Source organism: Megalopta genalis, chromosome 15, assembly GCF_051020955.1.
Source record: "Megalopta genalis isolate 19385.01 chromosome 15, iyMegGena1_principal, whole genome shotgun sequence".
Classification (NCBI taxonomy): domain Eukaryota; kingdom Metazoa; phylum Arthropoda; class Insecta; order Hymenoptera; family Halictidae; genus Megalopta; species Megalopta genalis.
Genome location: NC_135027.1, coordinates 7841277 through 7862945, shown reverse-complemented (window position 1 = coordinate 7862945; position 21669 = coordinate 7841277). Strand labels below are relative to the sequence as shown.

At 35.3% G+C, this 21669-nt stretch overlaps 1 protein-coding gene across 1 annotated transcript in view; it reads right to left on the bottom strand.

The window, feature by feature from the left end:
- Sol1 overlaps positions 1–21669 on the bottom strand; it is an 842346-nt gene that overhangs the window by 698414 nt on the left and 122263 nt on the right. Inside the window, exon 2 of the mRNA XM_076526761.1 lies at positions 16305–16371. Coding sequence (XP_076382876.1) covers positions 16305–16371 — 67 coding nt within the window. The remainder of the gene's footprint in view (positions 1–16304; positions 16372–21669) is intronic.

The window sequence follows — 21669 nt, the reverse complement described above, 5'->3', positions numbered from 1 at the left end:
CGGTGGTTCTTTTCTCGATGATACAAGCCCCCCCTCTTGGTTTCAATCAACCCACTCTTACCTCCGTCTGACTGTGCTGAATGAATAAACAATTGGACGTGTTCAGTTTCCTTTACAGAATGCACTTATGTATATACCCTTTCCCCTCTAGAACATATAACATTCTTCGGAATGAATAACAAAGATTCTTTATTTAGATATTGTGAAGTATTGGTCAAGATTTTAGAATTGTTCATTAATGAAATATGAAATGGAAAACAGTTTCCCAGAACCTGTTTGAAGCCAGATTGTGTAGAAATTACAAATTATTTATTATATTTATTGATTTATTCACGGGCCGATGCCTTCTATGACGTAAAATAAATCAAATTGACATTAGTTTTACGAAATCCGTCAAAATGACGGGTCACTAATTTTTTAGTTTACAATTATTCAGATTGTAAAGATACATTTATTTTTTATTTACTCAGTACATTTGTTATTTGCAGAAAATATTACAATGACAGTTGATCAAAATCAGAATAAACGTCTTATTGTTACTTTTATAAACTAAAATAAAACAGCTGCTCTTGGTGCTTCGTTTTAGTGTTAAAAGAAAACAATAACAGCGAGTTCATAATAAGGAGAATGTAGTAAAAATGTAAAAAAATAATTTTCATACGTGGAAATTAAATGGCCGAAATAATTTAGAGAATAAGCATCGATACATTTGTGATCTAAATACATTGATATTAATAGCGAAAATTTTTGCAAATTACGAATTCAATTCCAAATCTATAGAATCATTCTTATCGATGCTCATCAGTCATGCTTATTGACACTAGCAATATGAAACAGTGAAAAGAATAACAGAACCAAAATGATTAAAATAAGAAAGAATATACAACAAAATTGTTGCTACGCCATCTTCAATTTAGCAACAGTGAAACATATTTTCTATGCACACCATATTTAACAAGTTTCGCGCAGGATCTCTCGAATAAGAAAACGCTTCTTATAGACGGTAGTTACTTCTAGATTCATATTGCGCCAGTAGCAAGTCGAGCATCGTATACGAGAATGTGCTCGGTTCAGATAAGAAACGATAAAAGTATCGGGGAGCCTCTTTCCGACTGGCAGCATTCCGATCGAACGGTATTAAAGTATCGAGATATTAAATCCGTCAAAGACGTATACGCGCCGTCGTGAATAATAACGGGGCAACAAAACCGGCTCGGGAAGCTCGCGTCGACAACTCGTTATCATTTCTCTGCCGACTGATATCGGCTGCCACCGATGAATAATACACGGGCAAAAGGCGCCCACGCATTTCCCAGCTCTCATTGGGATTCAAGCTTGCCGCGATGCCGCGGCGCCGGGAATTCAGCCCACAGGTGATCAGCAGGAATAAGTTTAACACCGCCGCGGAAATTGCCAGCCGGGCGGAAACCCTGACAAACTTTTCCGCAACTTAGGTAACAAGGTGAGCTCATCAAACAATCGTGGGCGCGAGGCCACGGATGAGACCACGGTATTGCTAATCGGTTCAATTGGGTTTCGGCTCTGACTTTCGAGTTTCCACTTGATTGGATCGATAAGAGCCAGGTCAGCCAGCTAAGTATAGTTAAGGCACGGTTTAGACCAATTAAGGGCCGGCCAATGTCTTTGCCGGCAAAAATTTACCCGATCCACTGTCCGGCTTCTCGTCGTTCATCGAAGGATTTCGAAATTTCCTCGAGATTTTATACCTCATTGTGCTTCGATGGGAATTTCACAGTCGATTTGGCGGAGAAGAATTGGATTCGTATTCTTTCGAATGAATATTTATCTAAGGTAATTGTGTGTGTGTGTCCGAACGGATACCTTTCAGTCGAATATTTTATTCGAGTGTTTTTATTTTATACGAATAATTCTTTATTTTTGTGTTCGGATCGATTATTCTCTCCGTGTGAATAACTGTGCGAATAAAAAAAATCTTATTCTAGCGAATTCTTATTCGAATAAAATCGTAATCGGCTATATTTTTATCTGCATAACTTTTTATTCGTTTGGATATTTGTTCGATGGTATCGAATCAAATTTTTATTCGTTAGTCTTTATCTTTTTATAGAAAATACGCCCACAACTTTATGGCAGAGTTCATATTTTATGCTCCAAACATTATAAAAAATATTTTTAAAATAGATATTTGTCTTCGATCGATGCGACTGCAGCAACATCGATTATTAAACTGCGGATCTTTATGTGAAATAAAAATTGTCTGCACTAACTGCAAGATGCAAGAGCTATATAAATATTTATTTTGACACTTAATTGCCAAAAATCAAATCTATTAAGTTAATTAATAAAACTGAAACGAGAAAGCTAAAATTTGAATGGTAATTTAACCCTTTTCCAGTATGAACATCCCAGTAAAGTTCAATTCATTTGAATTAGTACAATAAGAGTGAATTCTGAAAACTAGTTAAAAATTTGAATGAGTTGAAAATGTTTCTACAACATTTTCAAATTCTTTAAACGTTTTTACTGTTCTGTATTTGACCTATTCAGTTTTGTTATATGCATAATCAGAGATGAAGGGAGAATTTCGTATCCTTGATTAGAGGTGCATAATTACTATTCTAGAGTGAAATATGCAGGACCTTAAATGAGATTCATTTCATTTGAATTTGACAAGTAGATGTCTGTATAATATAATATACATTACATTTAAACTCGTCGTCGTATTTAACGATAATGGAATATACCGAGAGACCATAATAGAGCTAATAAAACAGAACGAAACCACAATAGTTAATATTCACGCTAATTACACAGAATGGATCACATAAAGTGGAAACGTTAGAATCCTATAAATGTCAGCGTGATTTGTGAAATCATGGAGAGACTCACTGTTATCTTTTAATCAGTTTTCTATAGTAACCTTCGTCAATTGACCAACTACGAATATCATAAACAAGTAGTAAAATTTTGATTCCTTGACACGGTAGTTTTTAAAACACGCCTCATCTCGATCGTTTCTTCGCGATATTTAGAAGCCGAATATTTCTCATATTTTTAAATATTTCCCGGGCTTAATGAGCCAAATATTAATTCGCATGATTATTTTAGTGAAATAACCAACGACCTGAAATATCCAAATTTCAGCGCTCGACGCAAATGAAATTTATGACGCTAATAATAAAGTTATGAAAGCGATCGATATCATTATTCTGTGGAAGCTGCCATATGCCACTTATTATACAGTATAATATCGATTCGCTTTATATGATAGCCTCTGCATTGCTATTCTCTTATTCGTTAAATAAAGTGGAAAATTCTCGTTCGCTGAAGAACTTGAGCAAATAACGATTCGCCTTGGATATGCATCGCATTCGAACGTATAAACGTTGTAAACAAGTTGCACGCGTATCATTTTTATCCGTTCGCTGTTGTTCGAATGGAACTCCGCGCAGTCCGGTCCTTTGCGTCCATTAAAAATAAACCGCCGCGACGATTTCGTGCCGTGCCCGTGAAAATTGCATCGCGAATAAAAGTAACGAGAATTCCGCGACTGATTTAGAAATGACGGTTTTCAAGCCGCGTCTTTAGCATGCGAGACTTTTATTACATTAAAACGTTGTCTCGTAAATTACGTTTCCGTGACGACGTTCCAAGTCGTTCCGAAATGCGGTCCGTCAAAGTGGTGTTTCCAAGCATTTCAAATAACATCGTTTCGTTCCCGCAATTCGCAAGCAATTTGTATTACACGGCGAACAGTTTTCCATTGAATTACGAACCGGAATCGAAACGTTCGTTAAAATAAGATTGAATTTCCATTCGAATTCTAATTCCAAATCTCTCATTTCTTAAAACGCGTACGACGCAAGTAGAAGCACAAAGTAGACGTAGGGATCTTCTCGAAATTTGTGAAAACAAAGAAATATCGTTCAAACAAGACTCTCTCATCGAGGCACCGAAAACATGTGCCAGTAAACAAATCGATCGGCGCAAGGAAAATTGCAATTAACGATGCCAACAAATATTAATTTCAAATTGAAATCTCTGCGTCAAAGGGTTCGAATTTTCCGTAGAAGCGACGGGAGCATGATTGAAAATCGTTATAGCGTTACGTTGACTAACGAGCTCGTATAAACGTTCTTCGAAGATACTTCATGCTCGGAGATGGCAAGCGTCAAATTCGAAAATGATTTCTGCATTGCAATTTGAAAAAAACGGCCGGTTGCAATGACGTGGATTAAAGCGAACTTCGAGCGCGTAATTTTGTACCGAGATCGTAAATTCCAAACAATGATACGTCAAAGTCCGGGCGCGGCTTCAAACAACTAAGCAATGAATCTTAATTACGGAGAATAGGGTACGCGCACGACTTCGCGAAACGAATAGTTCTCTTAATAGATGTTCCACCGGCACATCGACTTACTTCCTACTTTAATGGGAGTGCACCGGCAAATTCGCATATATAACCGGCCTCGCGGTAACCGTAGCCGAAACTTTCTGCACCTTCCGCGAACGGTGTTATTAAACTTCATGACCAGTCCGAACGGGTAAACGCATTCCGCATGAAGATTAAACACTTGATACCCTCATCGTGTCGTCGCGGATCAAAGCAGGGGAAATGCCTAAACGCTGTAGAGGCGTCGAGAAGCCATCAGCATACCGCATGCATTTCGCATGCATTCTGTTTGGGTACACTAACCAGCGGAACATGCGAGACCGGTCTCTGACATCCTTTCACTCGAGAATATACAGAGAGTCTCATATTGGATCTGCTTGCAAGTCCAGTCTGTTTTTCATACTCGTGTTTTGGAATTTGAAACTGCACGAAATGTATATGGAAAATAAATGTTGCACTATTTCGCCTGGAAAAATATACGAAAATATAATTATTGAATCAGTTCAACCTGTTCTGTCAGTAAAATGTTCTGTGCGGTCTAATTATACGTGGTAAATTGCTAAGAAGTAAGTAAGTCGCGATTTATAGAATTTATTAACCCTTAAATGCATATTGTTGCCAATTGTCTACATTCCAGTTCCACTTGATTTTATTCGAAAACCTGAGTACGCGCGTTTCCGAACGCACGTTGATAACAATAGACGATAGACCATGTGCGAAATAAAAGACTCGACATTACTTTTGGCGAGTAAGTTATATGTTTTTTGACATTTGAATGTGCTGGGTGATAACTTCCAGGTTGCAAAGGATTTTCACGGACCGAGTGCATCGAATGCAAGGTTGCTTTGTGTCGCAACAAAAATCGCAATTGCTCTGCTGCATCTCATTTATAAATAATGTGAAAATTCCTATACTAATAGATAATATAAATACATGACCATTCGTTTACGTCTACAATAATTTTAGTAATAAACGCATGTTGTTGCCAAAAGTCTACATACAACTTTTTTTCAAAATAAATACTCGATATTATTACCTAGATTTTTTTATTTATTTTTTACGTAACCTATGACTACATTCCTATAGAAAACGATTTTTTAAAATTCAAAACAAAAAATCATGCATTTAAGGGTTAAAGAATGTCGAGGTTAAAGGTTACTTTTATGATAGGTAGTCGATTACATTTTTTAATCGCTTCAATGAGAAAACATTGATATCTTGTTCCATAATTAACTACAAAATAAAATAGAAACTTGCAATATTAGCAAACACTAAAATATTAGCGACTTAAATTTATAATGTAAAGAAATATTGCGAATAAGATAAGCCCATGTTATCGTAGGTGTGCCGGTCTGTTAAAAATGTACACATGCAATTACTAAGTACGGATAAGCAGGAAATTTATTACAGGCACAATTAACCTGAAAGCTATTTTATAACCATCGGAACGACATCGTCGTTTCCTTGAAAGAAAACTACTCATTACTGCTCGTAAAAGATAATTGTTTTTCTATAACCATAAACTCGGATGTCCGCATTGTATGCCGTTTCGTTTCAGAATCGGTGAAACTCCGTTGCCATGAAATCTTTCACTCTTGGTCTCCACACATAATCGAAATATTTTATGAGAAATGCAGTCTAAGAGACGCGTCGAGGATCGACAACGACAGTACATTCCGCAAAAAGAATTGTATTTACGACTGTCTGCCACACGAATACGGGGTGATTTCGAGAATGGCACGATCTAAAGACCTAATTATCCAGCGATCGTTAAGTCGCGAAATTGCAATCTCATTTAATTCATTAAATACTGTAGGAGACAATATTTACTGTGCCAATCATTCTCTATATTTTACAACACAAAAATGAATACAAAAATAGTGCGAAGAATTATACAGTATGTCCCAGGTTTTAATGTTCAAACATTGTTAGTGTATTCTATGGCACAAAGTAAGAACAAAATGTTATGTAAACATAGGTCATATAGAGCTTTATTAAGAAGTTATAACAAAAATTCAGAATAGGAATAGTAATCAATTTGCTGTCACTGCGAGCATTGGCTTGGATAGATCAGCACATGCCGTGTGTTTATGTAAACTGCGTTTATTAATACATTTCGAAATGTATTAATAACCGTTGTTGACAGTTCATGATTGACATCGATCGAATCATTTTTTATTTTTTATTTTTTTTTAGTTGATTACTATTCTTATTCTGAATTTGTGTTATAACTTCTTAATAAAGCTCTATATGACCTATGTTTACATAACATTCTTTTCTTACTTTGTGCCATAGAATATAATGACAAAGTTTGAACATTAAAACCTGGGACACCCTGTATGTAAAAATGCTGAGAATATTCCTATTAGTACTCATTTATTTATAAAACATTTATAGAAGAAGTACCTCTTTGACTAATGAAAGCACGAACGATAAAAAATATATTAAGAATGTAATCCCTTTGCAGTCGAAGCTATTTGAATTCGAAATCCAAAACATGATTTCTGATCTACAGTATTTCTATTTTATATAATTTATAGCGATTTACGCATATAAAATTGAGCCTATTGGCAAGTAAAATGCAATTTTAATAGCTTCTTTTGCATATAGACGAGTCTGATGCTCTTAGAATGATTTTGTAAAATAGTATACCAATTTTTAGTGGCGTCACTCGAGTGCAAAGGGTTAGAACATCTTGAAGTAATTAAGGAAATATAACTAGTAATGAGCAACCATGGTAAATTAAGATAAACGCAAAACAATGTACTTATACAATGTATAAGTTACATCAGCTAAGTATGTAGATGACGATGGTAATTGTTACAATTTTGAACACTTTAGTAATATAATATAGCGTAATGTAATATAATGTAATGCGGCCATTAATATCTGCAAAGCTGGTGCACCAATAAAGAAATAATTTAACCAAAAAAAAAAATCAATTTCTAAAAGAAATGCATGTCTACAAATCGTATTCAAGTAGTATAGCTGTAGCATAATTGCTAAAAGCTGCTGCTAACGATGCAAATCAGGCCAATATTAAACAAAATAAAAATCGCATATTCCGGCAAAAGGTAAAAAATGTCGAAAATGACGATTCTCCCAGAGTGCGAGCTTTTATTTTCCGCGAATAAATTCGCACGAACCGAAATCTGCGGGCCCATCTCTACAAAGAAACGAAAATGTTTTGCATTACCATTACGCCTCACAGAAAAACCGTTTCTGCCGTGGCGACTTTTTATAATCATGGGATCGTAAATTCTTTTACCGAAAGCGAGAAAGAGAGAGAGCGAGAGAGAGAGAGAGCAGAACATAGCAAATGGGATATCGCGAGCGTGCACGTCCTAGTTTTGACTGTTTGTTTATGGCGCATCACAAAGCGGCCGAAAAATGTGGAGAAAATGGTCAACAGGCTAGAGAGGGGGTTGGTGAAGGAGGAGCGAAAAGGGACGTGCGGAATGCTATTTGTTCCGTGCTGTTAACCGCATGTGTGACACGAATGTGGCAAGGTAACAGGTTCAGTGATGCCGGCCGAAGCAATGAATACCGTTTTCGCTGCACGGTTCACCAAATTAAATGCGATGCACTTTTTACATAACGTCGCGCCGATTCCTCCGTATAATGAAACCCGCGACGCACAGCGGTACCTTTGCCCCAAAATGTAAACTGAAACGTAATTTTTGAAATATAAGAGCATCGAACGGCGTCTGAAATTTTTAAGCATCTTTCTATCTAAATTGTTAAGATGGCGACATCTTTAACACGTTCCGTGCCACGTGTACCATCGATGGTACACGCTTGCATGTTTACTTAGTGAACTGAACAAATTGTTTACAAGAAATTTAGAACCGAAGAATCAATTTCCACCGCAAGAATGGGCGTTGATAAGTTTTTGTTACGTTGTTATGTGTACGAGAATTAATAATTGCACGTAATACATCAAGTTTTAGTAAAATATCAAAGTGTGAAGATTCGAGTAAAAAAAGCTCGGCACGGAACGTGTTAATGTGTCAAGCTAAAGCTTTATCCGTAAAGAAACCATTTGTAGAACATATGTTACCATAAAAATCTATGCTAAAAAGATGAATTTAAAGAGATTTTTTAACATTCGAATGGCGGCTCTTCGTTTACGATTTTATTAGTCAATTTTACTCAGCATATTTTTTAAATACTGTTGATTTTTAAATATAAAAAAGATTTTAATAATACTTGAAAATATACTTAATTGCTGTTAAGTATTATTACAAATATAACGTTATAAATATTGCAATAATGAAGGCTGTAAGTATAGTTGTAACTGTGAAATGGAATTTTTTATTTGAAACAGTGATTATACTTGAAACATATATTACACTCTATTTAACATGATCATATTGAACTTTTTTTATCATTCTTTTTATGTAATATTAAATTTTACATTCCACATTGTATAATTATCGCTAATATCATGCTATTATTGATATTCAGAAATAACAAGGTTAAAGCAATCCCACTATTGATCCATTGTCCATTTTTAATTTTCAATTTTTGATAACTAGATTGCGGATCTTCGTCCAAACTAAAAAAGTATCTTCCTCAATTGCAACAATCGTGAGCCTAATAGATATTTCTTTCTATCTTTAATAATTTCAGTGATTTGAAAATAACACATAGATGTCTTTAAATACTTTCAACATTTTCACTGTTTCAAATTTCACATATCTATTTCTCTTATAAATGCAAAAAAAACGCGATCTATTGATAGCACGCGAAAATTCAGCAAGCTCAAAAACTTCAGAGTATCGATTCTCATAAAAATCGTGCGAAGGTACGAATTGTGGCAAACCTTTTAGGGAAAAATATCACTGCGCGACGCTCCATTTTGCCGGTCGCTGCCATTTTTTCCGCGCTTCTCGCGAACACCGGGCCGCACGATTATCATCGCCTAGCGTCTCGAGAAATTACGACAGCTGTCGGGGGCACGGTTTCAAATTAGGATTTTACGATAGTCTTCGGAACCCCGGGATTCAATTACACACCGCCGAGCGCGCTAAATACACCCGCGTTTCGTATCCTCTGGCGCCGGCCTCTTCCGGCACGGATGGACTTTAATTAAAATCGTAATTTTTGTTCAACGCAGGTACAAATCGTAGTTACAACCGCGTCCCCACCGTCCGCTAACGAATCATTAACACCGAGATAAATTCTGCCACGGTCGCCCGTTGCACCGGCGGAGGACCGATTAATCGGACGGATTGGCAATGTAGGTGGACTGCCGTTGGAAAACGTTATGGTAGAAAGAAGGACCTTCTAGAGTTTTGCGATTAACATAAAATTGAAGCCTTTGTATTATCATATTCGTATTATTCGGTGAATCACGAAGCACTAGGCTGTTGATTTTATGCATTTACGACGAAAATGAGTAGATCTAATGGAAAACAGCAAGAACATTTTTTAAGCAATTTGAAAATATTATTGCATTATTATCATCTCGTTACATTTATTAAGACAAGAAATAAATGTCTGTGTAAAAATGTCTGAAACAATTTTTATTTTGCATTTGGAACCGAATGACTTTTTTAATATTAGAACAAATCACTTGTATCTTTTTGAGACGTTTCAGAAATTAGTCTATTAGACAATATCTATAAAATTTCTTTAAAAAATCATTTACAATGGCGAAACAAAATATAAGCGAAGAAGGATTTATATTTTACTTCGTTAGAATAAAAATGTAGTAGTTGTTTCACATAAGTACACGCATCTCCAAACAACTTAGAGGAAAAACTTGAAACGTGTTTTTCTCGAAACCGTATTTTCCCAAGGAAAACAGGATTAAAGTTTGGAGTTAACATTTATCTCGCATGACGTGCAGTCTCATCTTCTCAGTGTCATAACTTCGTCATTTCAGAAAACTTCAGACAATATTTCCGCACACACCGGTTTTCACAAAATCCGCGGAACTTCTCTCAAACAACTACCCCCCAATAGCGAGTAAAATTGAAAATGAAATTTATAATTTGCCGTATTAAATCTTGCATTCTGTTCGATTGTTTCTTGCTTCAAACGCGTAGTTTATTAATAAATATTGTTCGGAATCCGAAGTGGATTATACGATCTGCACGTTCAAGCGTCGCCAATTATGGCAAATTAATCGGGATCTGAATTTCTTTCGCATGCCAGCAATTACTTGCGTATTACACGAGTGATCACGAATAAGATTATCAACGACACGTTAAGTTTTAATCGGATCGGAACCGGTCGGATGAATCGCGAGCTGAAATTGCAAAAACAATCGTGGCTGGGCACACCCTGTTTACACGCGATAGTATTTAGCATAAAGTTAATTTACACGGAGTCGGCAGCACGGTTGCGTAAAGCAATTACGTCTGGGCTAATTAAGATACGTAGGTAGCCAATTACGAATAATTTCCTGAATATCATTAACGGCAAAAACGGAGTTGGAACCGGATAACTTTTCGTCCGCGATTTTGTACGGGTTTACGGAATATCCGTTAAACAGCCGAATGATCCGTGTCGACGAATCTATTCATATGTGTCGCGAACTTTCTGATGTTGTTTTACAAATCAGCGAGCACTTCTTTATCCAGAGTTTCGAAGTTGCGGGTATCTTCGGAGGCGTCCGATGACCGTGGCGAAACTTGGCTGGCGTGTAGATCAGCTAAAAGCCAAGAACACGTGTTCTTTGGCAAGTTCACTTCGGAGCATGAAACAACCTTCCGAAGTTTCTGTTCTCTTATATTATACTACGTGCGACTGAAAATGCGGATGACATTCGGAGAATCATTAGAACCGATCGCAGGATTCTTAATTGTTCGAAACGATAACCAGAGGATATCAAATCAAATTCTTATTTTTGTTCGAGTAATGTAAAAAGAATTTGTCAGTTTTGCGAACATTCTAGTAATCGTGCAAGTAGAATGATGTCCATTTAGTTATGAACTGACTTGTTTCGCGAAATAAGTAGAACAAGCACAACATAGTCAGACGCGTTTCATATTTTTCTGCGTGCCTTTGAAATTGTAACAGGAACATTATGATTGTAATAAAGAAAATTGAATGGACTCTAATGTTCGATAAAGCTTAACATATTCCTTTTATCTATTCAATCGGCAAATTTTTCACAATTTTTAAACAGTCACAAAATTGAAATGAAGATTCGAATCGGATTACAGAAGCTCTCCTCTTAGTCGGCCGAGTAGAACGAGAACAGCGTGCATTCAGACAAGTAGAATAAGTCTATCATACGGTCGAGCAAGTAGAATAAGTACAGTGTACAGTCAGGCCAGAAGCGGAAGATTGAAATTCAAGAAACGAATCCAGTTTTGAAATCTTGCAATTAGGTAGAATCGTAATTGTTTATTCGACATAGAAAACTTGCAAAATAACTCGTATGAAAATTGTTGGATCAAATTGCTTCGTTGTTGAACAATTTATAATAATATTATATATAATATAATAATAACATATATATAATTATATTATAATAATATAATAATTATATATATATATATATAATTATATTATAATAATATTATATATATTTATAATTAAATTATACACATCTGAAATCTGAAGAAAGAAGAAAAATTCGGTAACATACGAGACTCGATCTACGACAGAATTTTGTCTAGAATTTTGAATTTAAGAGTATTAAAATCAGCGTCAGTTTCACAGAAAATTCGTGCGATTTTTACATATTCAGTGTATCTGTTTCTGCGGTGAACTACTCTCGACCGCAAATACGTCATGTTTAATATTATCCGCGAAGATCGTGCATACCTTAGACATGGCGCATAGCATAATTAAGTACCGTGACATATACACACACACTACGTAAATCAGCGGCTGCAGCAATTTAAATTACGTGCAACCATGTAAATTTCATGTGACGCGAGCCAGGATTCTTAATTAATTGTTACCAGCTGTAAATTCTCTCCGCAGTCGCGCAAATCCGGTTCGACCATGTAACTTTACGATTCCAAAAAAGACGTTTACAGTTATCGTTACGCTTTATAGACTGTAATTCATGCCGGAACGCACATTTTGCTTGGTACGAAGTAACAGTAACGAGGGATTTCGTATCGCTTAAGTTTCGCCGTTCCAACTACGACATAACTCAGCCATTTTCAGGAAATCCAAACCTTGTGTGTTCTGTTGTTCATGCGAAAGGACATGAAGATATAATGGACAATTTGGTTGAACACATTTCGGCGGGCTTTGTCCATTTTGTTGGCAAAATTAAACATGACACTGTAAAGAGATTAAAAATCGAGTAAACGAGCGCCATTAACCACTTTGCTGCGTCTATTAAAATCTACTTTTAACATCAATTTTATGTGCATTTTATCGATCACGCTGGATGCGTGATTATTCTAAAATGTGCGAAATTTATGAATATATTTCACAAGCATTTTAAGCTAAACCGTAGGAGAAGTATTTCTGTTGTAAGATGTAAAATTGTCATTTCTTGTGACATGTGTACACGTCGTCCACGGCTAAGAAGTTAAAGGGGAACAGTTAACATGATTCAAGACTCGCTTTCTCCATATATAAATCTCAAGTATCATTTTTAACCCCTTATTTTCCTTGTGTTTTTTTTAGTTAGACGAGATCGTCGCTAAACATTTTCCAATATTGCTGTTATAGTTACAAAGGGTACATCGGAGGTGCTCAAATTCTAGAGAGACTCTCTGCATATTCAAACAGTGTATTACATACCCTGTAACTGCATTTGTAATCAGGATACACCAACCTTCGCTCTATATCTCGCGTCGAACGAGTATTTTACCCTGTTAGTTCGGCATCTCATCGGTGGTCTGGCAGGTTTTCTGTACATATTTATAACACACTCGGGTTTCCATAAAGTGGTGTAATTAAAGGCTCGTTTTTTCGAAAATATTTGCATTCTAATGCATCCTCTAATCTAGAACCGTTTGTCGTTCTTTTGTAACATCGACAAAACGTAATGAATCACGCGCACGCACATGTTAATTACGCGATGCCGCCGACATTATGCATACGGTATGCATTGTAAAAAAATGTTTACGGCAAGGAAAAAATGTTCACATAGTAATGATCGAGTGAGACAAAATTCAGAATTGAGGGCAAGGGAAAAGACATTTGACAATTCTGAAATTCATTGTCAGTCTACACCTGTCTGCATTTAAATTGTCCCTTGTTGTCCAATTAACGAAGTGGTGTTAAAATGAGAAAATTGATACAATAATATAAATAAAATTGTTTACAATTGTTTGTACTTCCTACGAATTATAGTGTGATGCGCAAAACATGTTACTTTTTCAGAAACAGTGAATTGTGTCTAAAATTCGCTGAAGAGATGGATGAAGGTTACTTTATTTTATTTGGGTAATGAATAAAGGTGTCTAGCTCTACGTTGAATAATTTCACTTTTTAATATTTAACGTTCGAGCTCATCGTTGATATATTTTCCCATCATTTTCGAACAGCACACCATAGGCACTATCAGTGATCATGTGCGAAGCGTGTTAAAGCATGCAACACGTTTTCGATATGGCATAAATAAGTGGCGCGATATACGCGAACCGAGGAGTGGATCCATCTAATTCGTGACTTTGAATAAAATCACGCCGTTGCCACCATATTTCGCCTGAATGACAAAAGTGGAGAAGCTAACTTTACTGTTGCTACTAATGGTCGCCTGTTTTAGAATTTCGAAAGAAGTTAATGAATTTGTGAACGATTTTGAGGCACTGCTTATATTACGATGCATTATGATACTTTCTGGTACCGTACTGAACTATTAATGTAATAATTAAAAACAGTTAGATTCATTGAACACGTGCGACGGACGTGAAATTAATTTTTTCTTTCTAGTTACACCAAACAAAATTAATTATACTGTCACGTCAATGTCGAAGAGTTCAAGATTATATTCTATTTATGAAATATGGACAAAAAATGTTGCACTTTTGACCATTTTTATAAAAATAAGCTTCGTTTAGAACAGCATTGATCAGTATTGAAACAGATTAAAATTTTTAAGTCTGACTTATTTCATGATTTCTATTCAAATATTTTAATCAATATTATAATATTTTCGTTAATACAAAAATTAAATTTCTAGTACTAAAAGTTGCGAATAAATTTTGTCCATAAGAATAACATATGTATATCTAAATTTAGAAAAATACTACTTTTATATTTCATTATTAATGGAATTGATGAAAATTTTATTCGGATGTCCGTTAAAATATAAAGACTAACGAGTAAATTTTTATTCGACACTATCAAATAAATATTCAGTCGAATAAATATTTATCTAGATAAGAATTTATCCGAATAAAATTTTATTCGAACACAAATTTATTCGTGCAGAAATTCATACGAAAAATAATTGATTTGAATAAAAATGATAGAATGTAAAGTGTTTTCTCATAGTTTATCAATTTATTATTCGAATAAAGAATTATAGATAAATATTTATTCGAAACAATGCGAATAATTGCGATTATCAATTGTAATTATTAATGGCAAAATAGCTTTCGTGGGTTCGGTTAGGAAAAAAGTGGTTGGACAATTTCCGACTTCTCTAATTATTGAAATCAATAGAATACAAGTATGCTTCAACGTTGACTTGCGTTACCAAAATGGCATTCCTCGATGCACTATTCAGATTATCGTAACATAGTGGCGTGCTCGTATCGAGTGATCGGCCGACTGTTTTTGCTGGACGTGTTGCCTGGATACAAGCGCATTCAAATACCCGACTTCCGGCTATAACTTAAGTCCGATGCGACTTATGTTTGCACGATACCCGGAAACGAGGCACCGATCAATCCCATCGGTTCGCAGAACACGCCGATCGATCGTCGTCTAGTTATAAAGCAATTTACCAGACTTTATGGGTGTTAATTTTTTACTGGACGCGATTGGCGGCGGACGTTTCAGACGTATGTCCCCACAAATTGGAAAAATATCTGGCGGTTTGTACACTCGACGTTGTCAGTAATCCGTCGTTGATGGACACACGTGATTCTATGCGGTGTAGCGCTGAACTATTTAGGGTGACGGGGAAACGCGATACGAATGCGAAAAGATCATAAATAATTGACCCTAAAATGATTATATTTAATGAAAACAGAAGCAGAAATCCTTGAGAAATAAATTCATGATGCCTGAATCGGCAGAAAATAATACGAATTGAATGAAGAAATATATAAATTATATTATATTATATATATTATATATATATATATTATATTATTATATATATTATTATATATTATATATATAAAAATTATATTAATTAAATTATATTATATAAATAATTAAATTTGAATGAAAATAAAATTGAAAGAAATAGTTTGCTTTCGGATCAATTTATGAGACACCATTAAATTTGATTTTTATCGCATGAACTACCTAGTATTTCAATACATATATATTGTTAAATAAAGTTGCCAAAGTTTTGTAGTTTAAATGAAATATTACGTTACAATAAATGCTTCGGATAATAATAATAATTTAATTCGAAAGAGAATGGTATATATAGATCCCATACAATATTCATGTACATGAAATATATTAATCACATTCATACATCATGAAAAAAGCTGAAGGTTTATGACTCTACTATATTTGAGATAAATAATTATGATAAATCCTTGACCAAGTATAAACCGTGATAACACTTCAGTGGACATTATTACTATACATTATACAGTATAGCAAAGCATGGAGAAACATTTTAGCAATAATTTATCCACCGTTTAAATAACCAAAATCGCAATAAGAGCTAAATAACTGGACATCTAAATTGATTTTCCAGTTTCCCAAAACAATAATAAAAGAATTCGGGGATTGTTACTCGGATTATCGAGGCAAGGGTTAAAAGTTAGCAATTCGCCGATTAAACGGCAAACGAGGCATAGTTTCTTTCCGTTACCTGGATGTACGGCGTGGCAGTGGTTGAGGAGCGGCAGCCAACAGAGCAGTAGCACCGCTCTCTGCATCTGAAACAAAAACCGCAAGCATTTTTCACAAGCGTCCTGTTTAATTACTATTCCGCAAGCGCGGCCGCCTTCTGATATAATAATACGCTAATTAAAATTCACGATGAAACAGCTCGGTATCGGTGGGCCACCGCGACAAGCGATGAAATCATGGCAGCCGCTAATTACGGAGATAATCTTTGCTCTCGTTAAAGAAACCCACCATCGACATCCAAACCTCGAACATGAGTAATCATTGCACAGAGAATTCCATTCGCTTATGGCAAAATCTGCTAAGTGAAATAAAAAGCATTGAGCACATCAGAAAGGTTTAAGGATCTTGTTGCATCGTTTTTAATTTGTCGACGCTATTAATAGAAGAATCACACGTTTGTTCAGCTTTCGTTCGTTGTAATTGACGCGAACAATTTTTATTTTGCAGAAAAATACGCAGTCTAATTAATATTCTCAGAGCAATATGCTTATGGATATTATCTTGTTATTGCGAGCATTTCTCAGATCTTAATTAAATCGTCACAATTTCGTCCATCGTTAAAAGTCCTAATTTATGACTGATCCCCAAAAAGATACTTCGTGATAAAACAAAACACACGCTATTTATAAAAATTTAAATAATCTAGAAATGTATACAAATCTGCAGTCCAGTTAAAACTATTAATATATTCGCCGTCGAATTGTTTTATAATAACGAGAAGATTGAATATATTTAAACTTCGTACGAGTATATTGTATATAAGAAATATGCAATATATAATACAATTCTATTAGAAATAATAGAAAATAGAAATACGCGAATAAGGTGTTTTTTTGTTTATGAAGAAAAAATGTTTTCTTACGTGACAAATATATTTATCAAATTAATTTCTACATGTTTGAATTTGTCGTAAAAAGTGCTATGAGAACGCATATTTTCCAAATATTATTTAAAAAATTACTGATATGTATATATATATATTTTTTAAAATAAAATTTGGAAAATATATATATATATATCAATAATTTTTTAAATAAAATTTGGAAAATATGCGTTCTCATAGCACTTTTTACGACAAATTCAAACATGTAGAAATTAATTTGATAAATATATTTGTGTGCTCACAGGGTTGCCGCCTCTTAAATTGACTTGCATTTCTCCTTATAACCAGAGAATTATGCACAGCAGTGTAGCAGATTATGTGTGAAATCTACGTCAGAAGACTGACTCGCTGCTACAGGGCCACAGCAATAGAAGAATTGTTCTTTTCAACGATAGATAGTAGTTACCCGTGCATGTTCCAAATTAGGCTAGCCTGTGCAATCTCCGGCGAAGCGATAGAAGCGGTTCTGTGGACAGATATGAACGTCTATCGGAGTCGGTTCTTTCGCTACTCGTATCGGCGCGAGCAAATGAACTCTCGCCGGTGCGCGCGTACACGCACGAGCGATCTGCATACAGAGGCAGTCGGTCGGGAAAATCTGTACGGAGGTTCTCCGCGGACCAAACTTTTTCCGCTTGCGGAACAGAGGCCCCGCGAACGTCGCGCGCTGCGCCGTGCGGAAAAGAGCCACGCCCGGAGAGATTCTTTGCGAAACGGAAAACGAACGGGACGGACGATTTGTCAAATTGATTCGTCCGGCGAAACGCGCGGAATTTTAAGCTTGCCGGTACCCGGAACAGAACAGGGAACTCGGCTCTCCCGAGTGGACCATTAGGAATTTACTTGGAGAACGGGCCGCAATGGAACTCGCGTGCGCGCACCGCATTTGAAGGACGCGGGTTTAAAAGCAACTGCCAGATCGGTTTAGAGAGCCTTTTTCTCTCCTTTCCCGGGGAGTTATGTTATTAATTAAAATCACTCCTTTGTAGGGGGCCCGAAGTCGGCTGTCAAGCCTGGAGTCGGCTGTCAAGCCCGTTCCGCCGTCGCGGAGAGAAGCCGTTTGATGTGATCGTGGAACTGTTTGAGGAAACGTTTCCGCTGCTTTCCCCGTTCCTTTTTATGCGGTGTGTTCGATACTTTTTTTTCAATTTTGCAGCCGATAGTTTTTAATGCGCGGTTTGGAGAATTAATATTGATTTTTGTTTTGTAAAACGTCACTGGATGTTTACGTGAGAGTGCGATGAAGTTACCGGATGCTACGATTGCTTCTTGTTATCGACTATTAATTTTAAATAAAATATTTTAGCGTAGAATATGACAGAATCGTAGAAAGCAGTGAACATTAACATAGTTAGTCGAGAATGATAATGACTAGTCTGCGGATCTTTGTGCAAAATAAAACTTGCCTAATTGTCTCAACGATAAGAAGCAGAAATGAGATAAAAATGTGTTTCCTCTTTTAATCATTTGAATAAGTCAGAAATAAAATAAGAATATTCAATAATTCATGTAATGTTCTCATAGCTTCGTATTTCACTTATCTAATTTTGGTGTAAATGCATGTAATCCGTAATTTAATAATAACGCTTCAACAAATTGATTTTTGCAAACACATGCAGAAAGATATTTCTTCGGATCTTTATGCAAAATAAAAATTGCCTAATTGTCTCAACGATAAGAAGCAGAAATGAGATAAAAATGTGTTTCCTCTTTTAATCATTTGAATAAGTCAGAAATAAAATAAGAATATTCAATAAATCATGTAATGTTTTCATAGTTTCGTATCTCACTTATCTAATTTTGGCGTAAATGCATGTAATCCGTTAATTTAATAATATCGCTTCAACAAATTGATTTTTGCAAACACATGCAGAAAGATGTTTCTTATTCCCTATTCGATGGATGATTTTTTAAGCAAATTGCTTATTACACCAGTATTAAGTATATGTAAGTTTCGTACAAAACACCTGCTGTACTTGTAGTTATAGTTACTCCTAAGGTTTATCATTATTAAGTCCTTCGTACCGTGTATACATGTACCTACAACAATGTAATGTTGTCATGCACGGTAATGTGCATGTCGCTAATAACCCTTCATAAGGTTTCATAACATAATAAAACAAAAGTATAGAAGTGAATATACAGCTCCTATTAAACAGCTCCTGTAAACTCACGAGAACAACTTTTTATACCATAGTATCTATACACTTACAAAGACACAATGCGCAGAGAAATGTTTATCGTTTCATCGAAATTTATAATTTATAATCTTCACTTAAAAAATCGATGTCTATCCTGTCACAGCTCAGTAAACAAAATCTTGTTACAGAATCTAAAAAAAAATTGTTACAATGAGCATCCGGGACAAAAATCATAACTTTTAAACTAATCAATTTTCTGCCAAAATGCTTTAATAATTTCTCAAAGAAAATACAAAGACGCATCGATCTGTATAAAGAAAATTATATGATTTCATTAAAAAATTCTTATTTATTTTTTATTGAATAATCAAATCTTACGTTTCCATAAGTGACTGCAACATATTTTGTTAAATGACTCTGAAGACCGCAACTTTTCGCAAAAAATGTTTTTATAGTATCAAAATGTACTATCTGACGAATATGTCGGGATAAGGATCCCAGGAAATTTTGAGCCTTTTTTTAAACCTTATTTAAAGTGTATGAAAATGAATCGAGTTTAATTATTTTATTTCCTCTTAATTATTATATTGCATATAAGCATCACAAAATTGCTATATATTAATTACAATCATATAACCGTTGGCCATCATTTTCTATGAAGATTACATTGTAAAATGGCCTTCTGTTCACAAAGCAATGTAAACTAGCTGTGGTGTGAACTAACGTGCTATTTAATTCTCCTAATATTTGCTCGGCGAACTCACTTGGAATTATTCTCCTGCTCAATTTTTTGAACATTCTGCTTCTAATTACGATTACATAGACATTTTAACACATCGTAGACTTAGTTTTGAATAGATACGAAGCAATGACTTTGTTGAATTTTGCGTACTGACGGCCGCATTGTGCGTCTGTTCAACAATGAACGTGCCAACACAATTAGCGAAGATAAACGCAATAATATTCGGTGAACTAATTTGCGAGCTGCCATGATTCCGCGAATAAGATTTGAATCCTGACAACAGGTCGCAACAAATGAATTCTGATTGATTCTCCGGCGAGATGCACCGCTGCACCTACGATAACTTAATGTCGTAAGCTAGTTCGACTGTAACTTTGTGGAGGAACGTTGTAACGCCAGAGTTGTGTAACGAACTTTGGCGAACAAACAACTTTAAGTTTGCGTAGCAGCGGCGCTGTGTACGTGCGGCGGTACGTGTACGTGTAATTCCCGACACCTATCAGGCGCAATCGCTATTCATTTCCCATTAATCAAATTATTACAGAATTTATTAGGCCGGCCAAAAAGTTCGCGCGGTTCTTGGCAAAAGCGCGTCTTTTCATTCATCCGTCAAAGAACCGCACGAAGTTTTTGGCCGACCTGATATTATTAACAAGCTCGGGCATCGAAATTGCTTCTAAATGTTACTCAAACTCCAGTAGGGTAACTTTGTTACTAACAATGTATGACGCGGAGTCCCGATTGAGTTATGACACGTAATTTTCGTGTACTATCCCCAGTCAATTTGACTAGCAAGCAAACGTTGGCCTTTCGTGACAGTTTTCATTAAAGAGGCTAAATAAGATTCGTTATGAACGTCACGAGCGAAATGTGATTTAATTTTAATAGATTGATATCATTAAAACCTTATCATTGAAAATATAATAAGCGCGGTATGCTACACGTTCTCGCATAATTAAATGCCAATTCTGCCGGAATTTTGCTACACGAAATACACAGGAGCGAATATAAACGAAGCTAATGAATTACGGGGGAAGAGCTTCGAATGCAATTTATTCGCACGAACTTCAATCCAATTAATTATTATTATTTCTATAATGCTAATTAATTTTTAATATTAATTTTATCTTCGACGAAAATCAAGTTAGACAATTTTTATTTTCCATAAGAAGTTCACCAAACTACTTTTATGCAACTTCTCATTTTCAAAGGTTGTTTTTTAAACATTAAATTGAGTGAGAAATCTCTCGTTGTTAAAAAAATTCATTACAGAAAAATCGGACTAAAAACTATTATTTTTTAAGGATACAATTGAATGCTTTTTCTATTTTCTAAATGCGCACATGCCATAAATGCATACAAATCCGAAGTTTATTAAATCACTGTTGCTATTTTCATAATTATTAAGAGTAATACTGTTAATAGTTTAATAATGGTATAATTTCAAATAAATTCGTTGTACAAATTATTGTATTTTATCTAAAAAAAGAACAAAGAAAACATTTCAATGACTACTAGCTTGCATAATTCTTGAAATTTTCGACCCGATGACTCGATG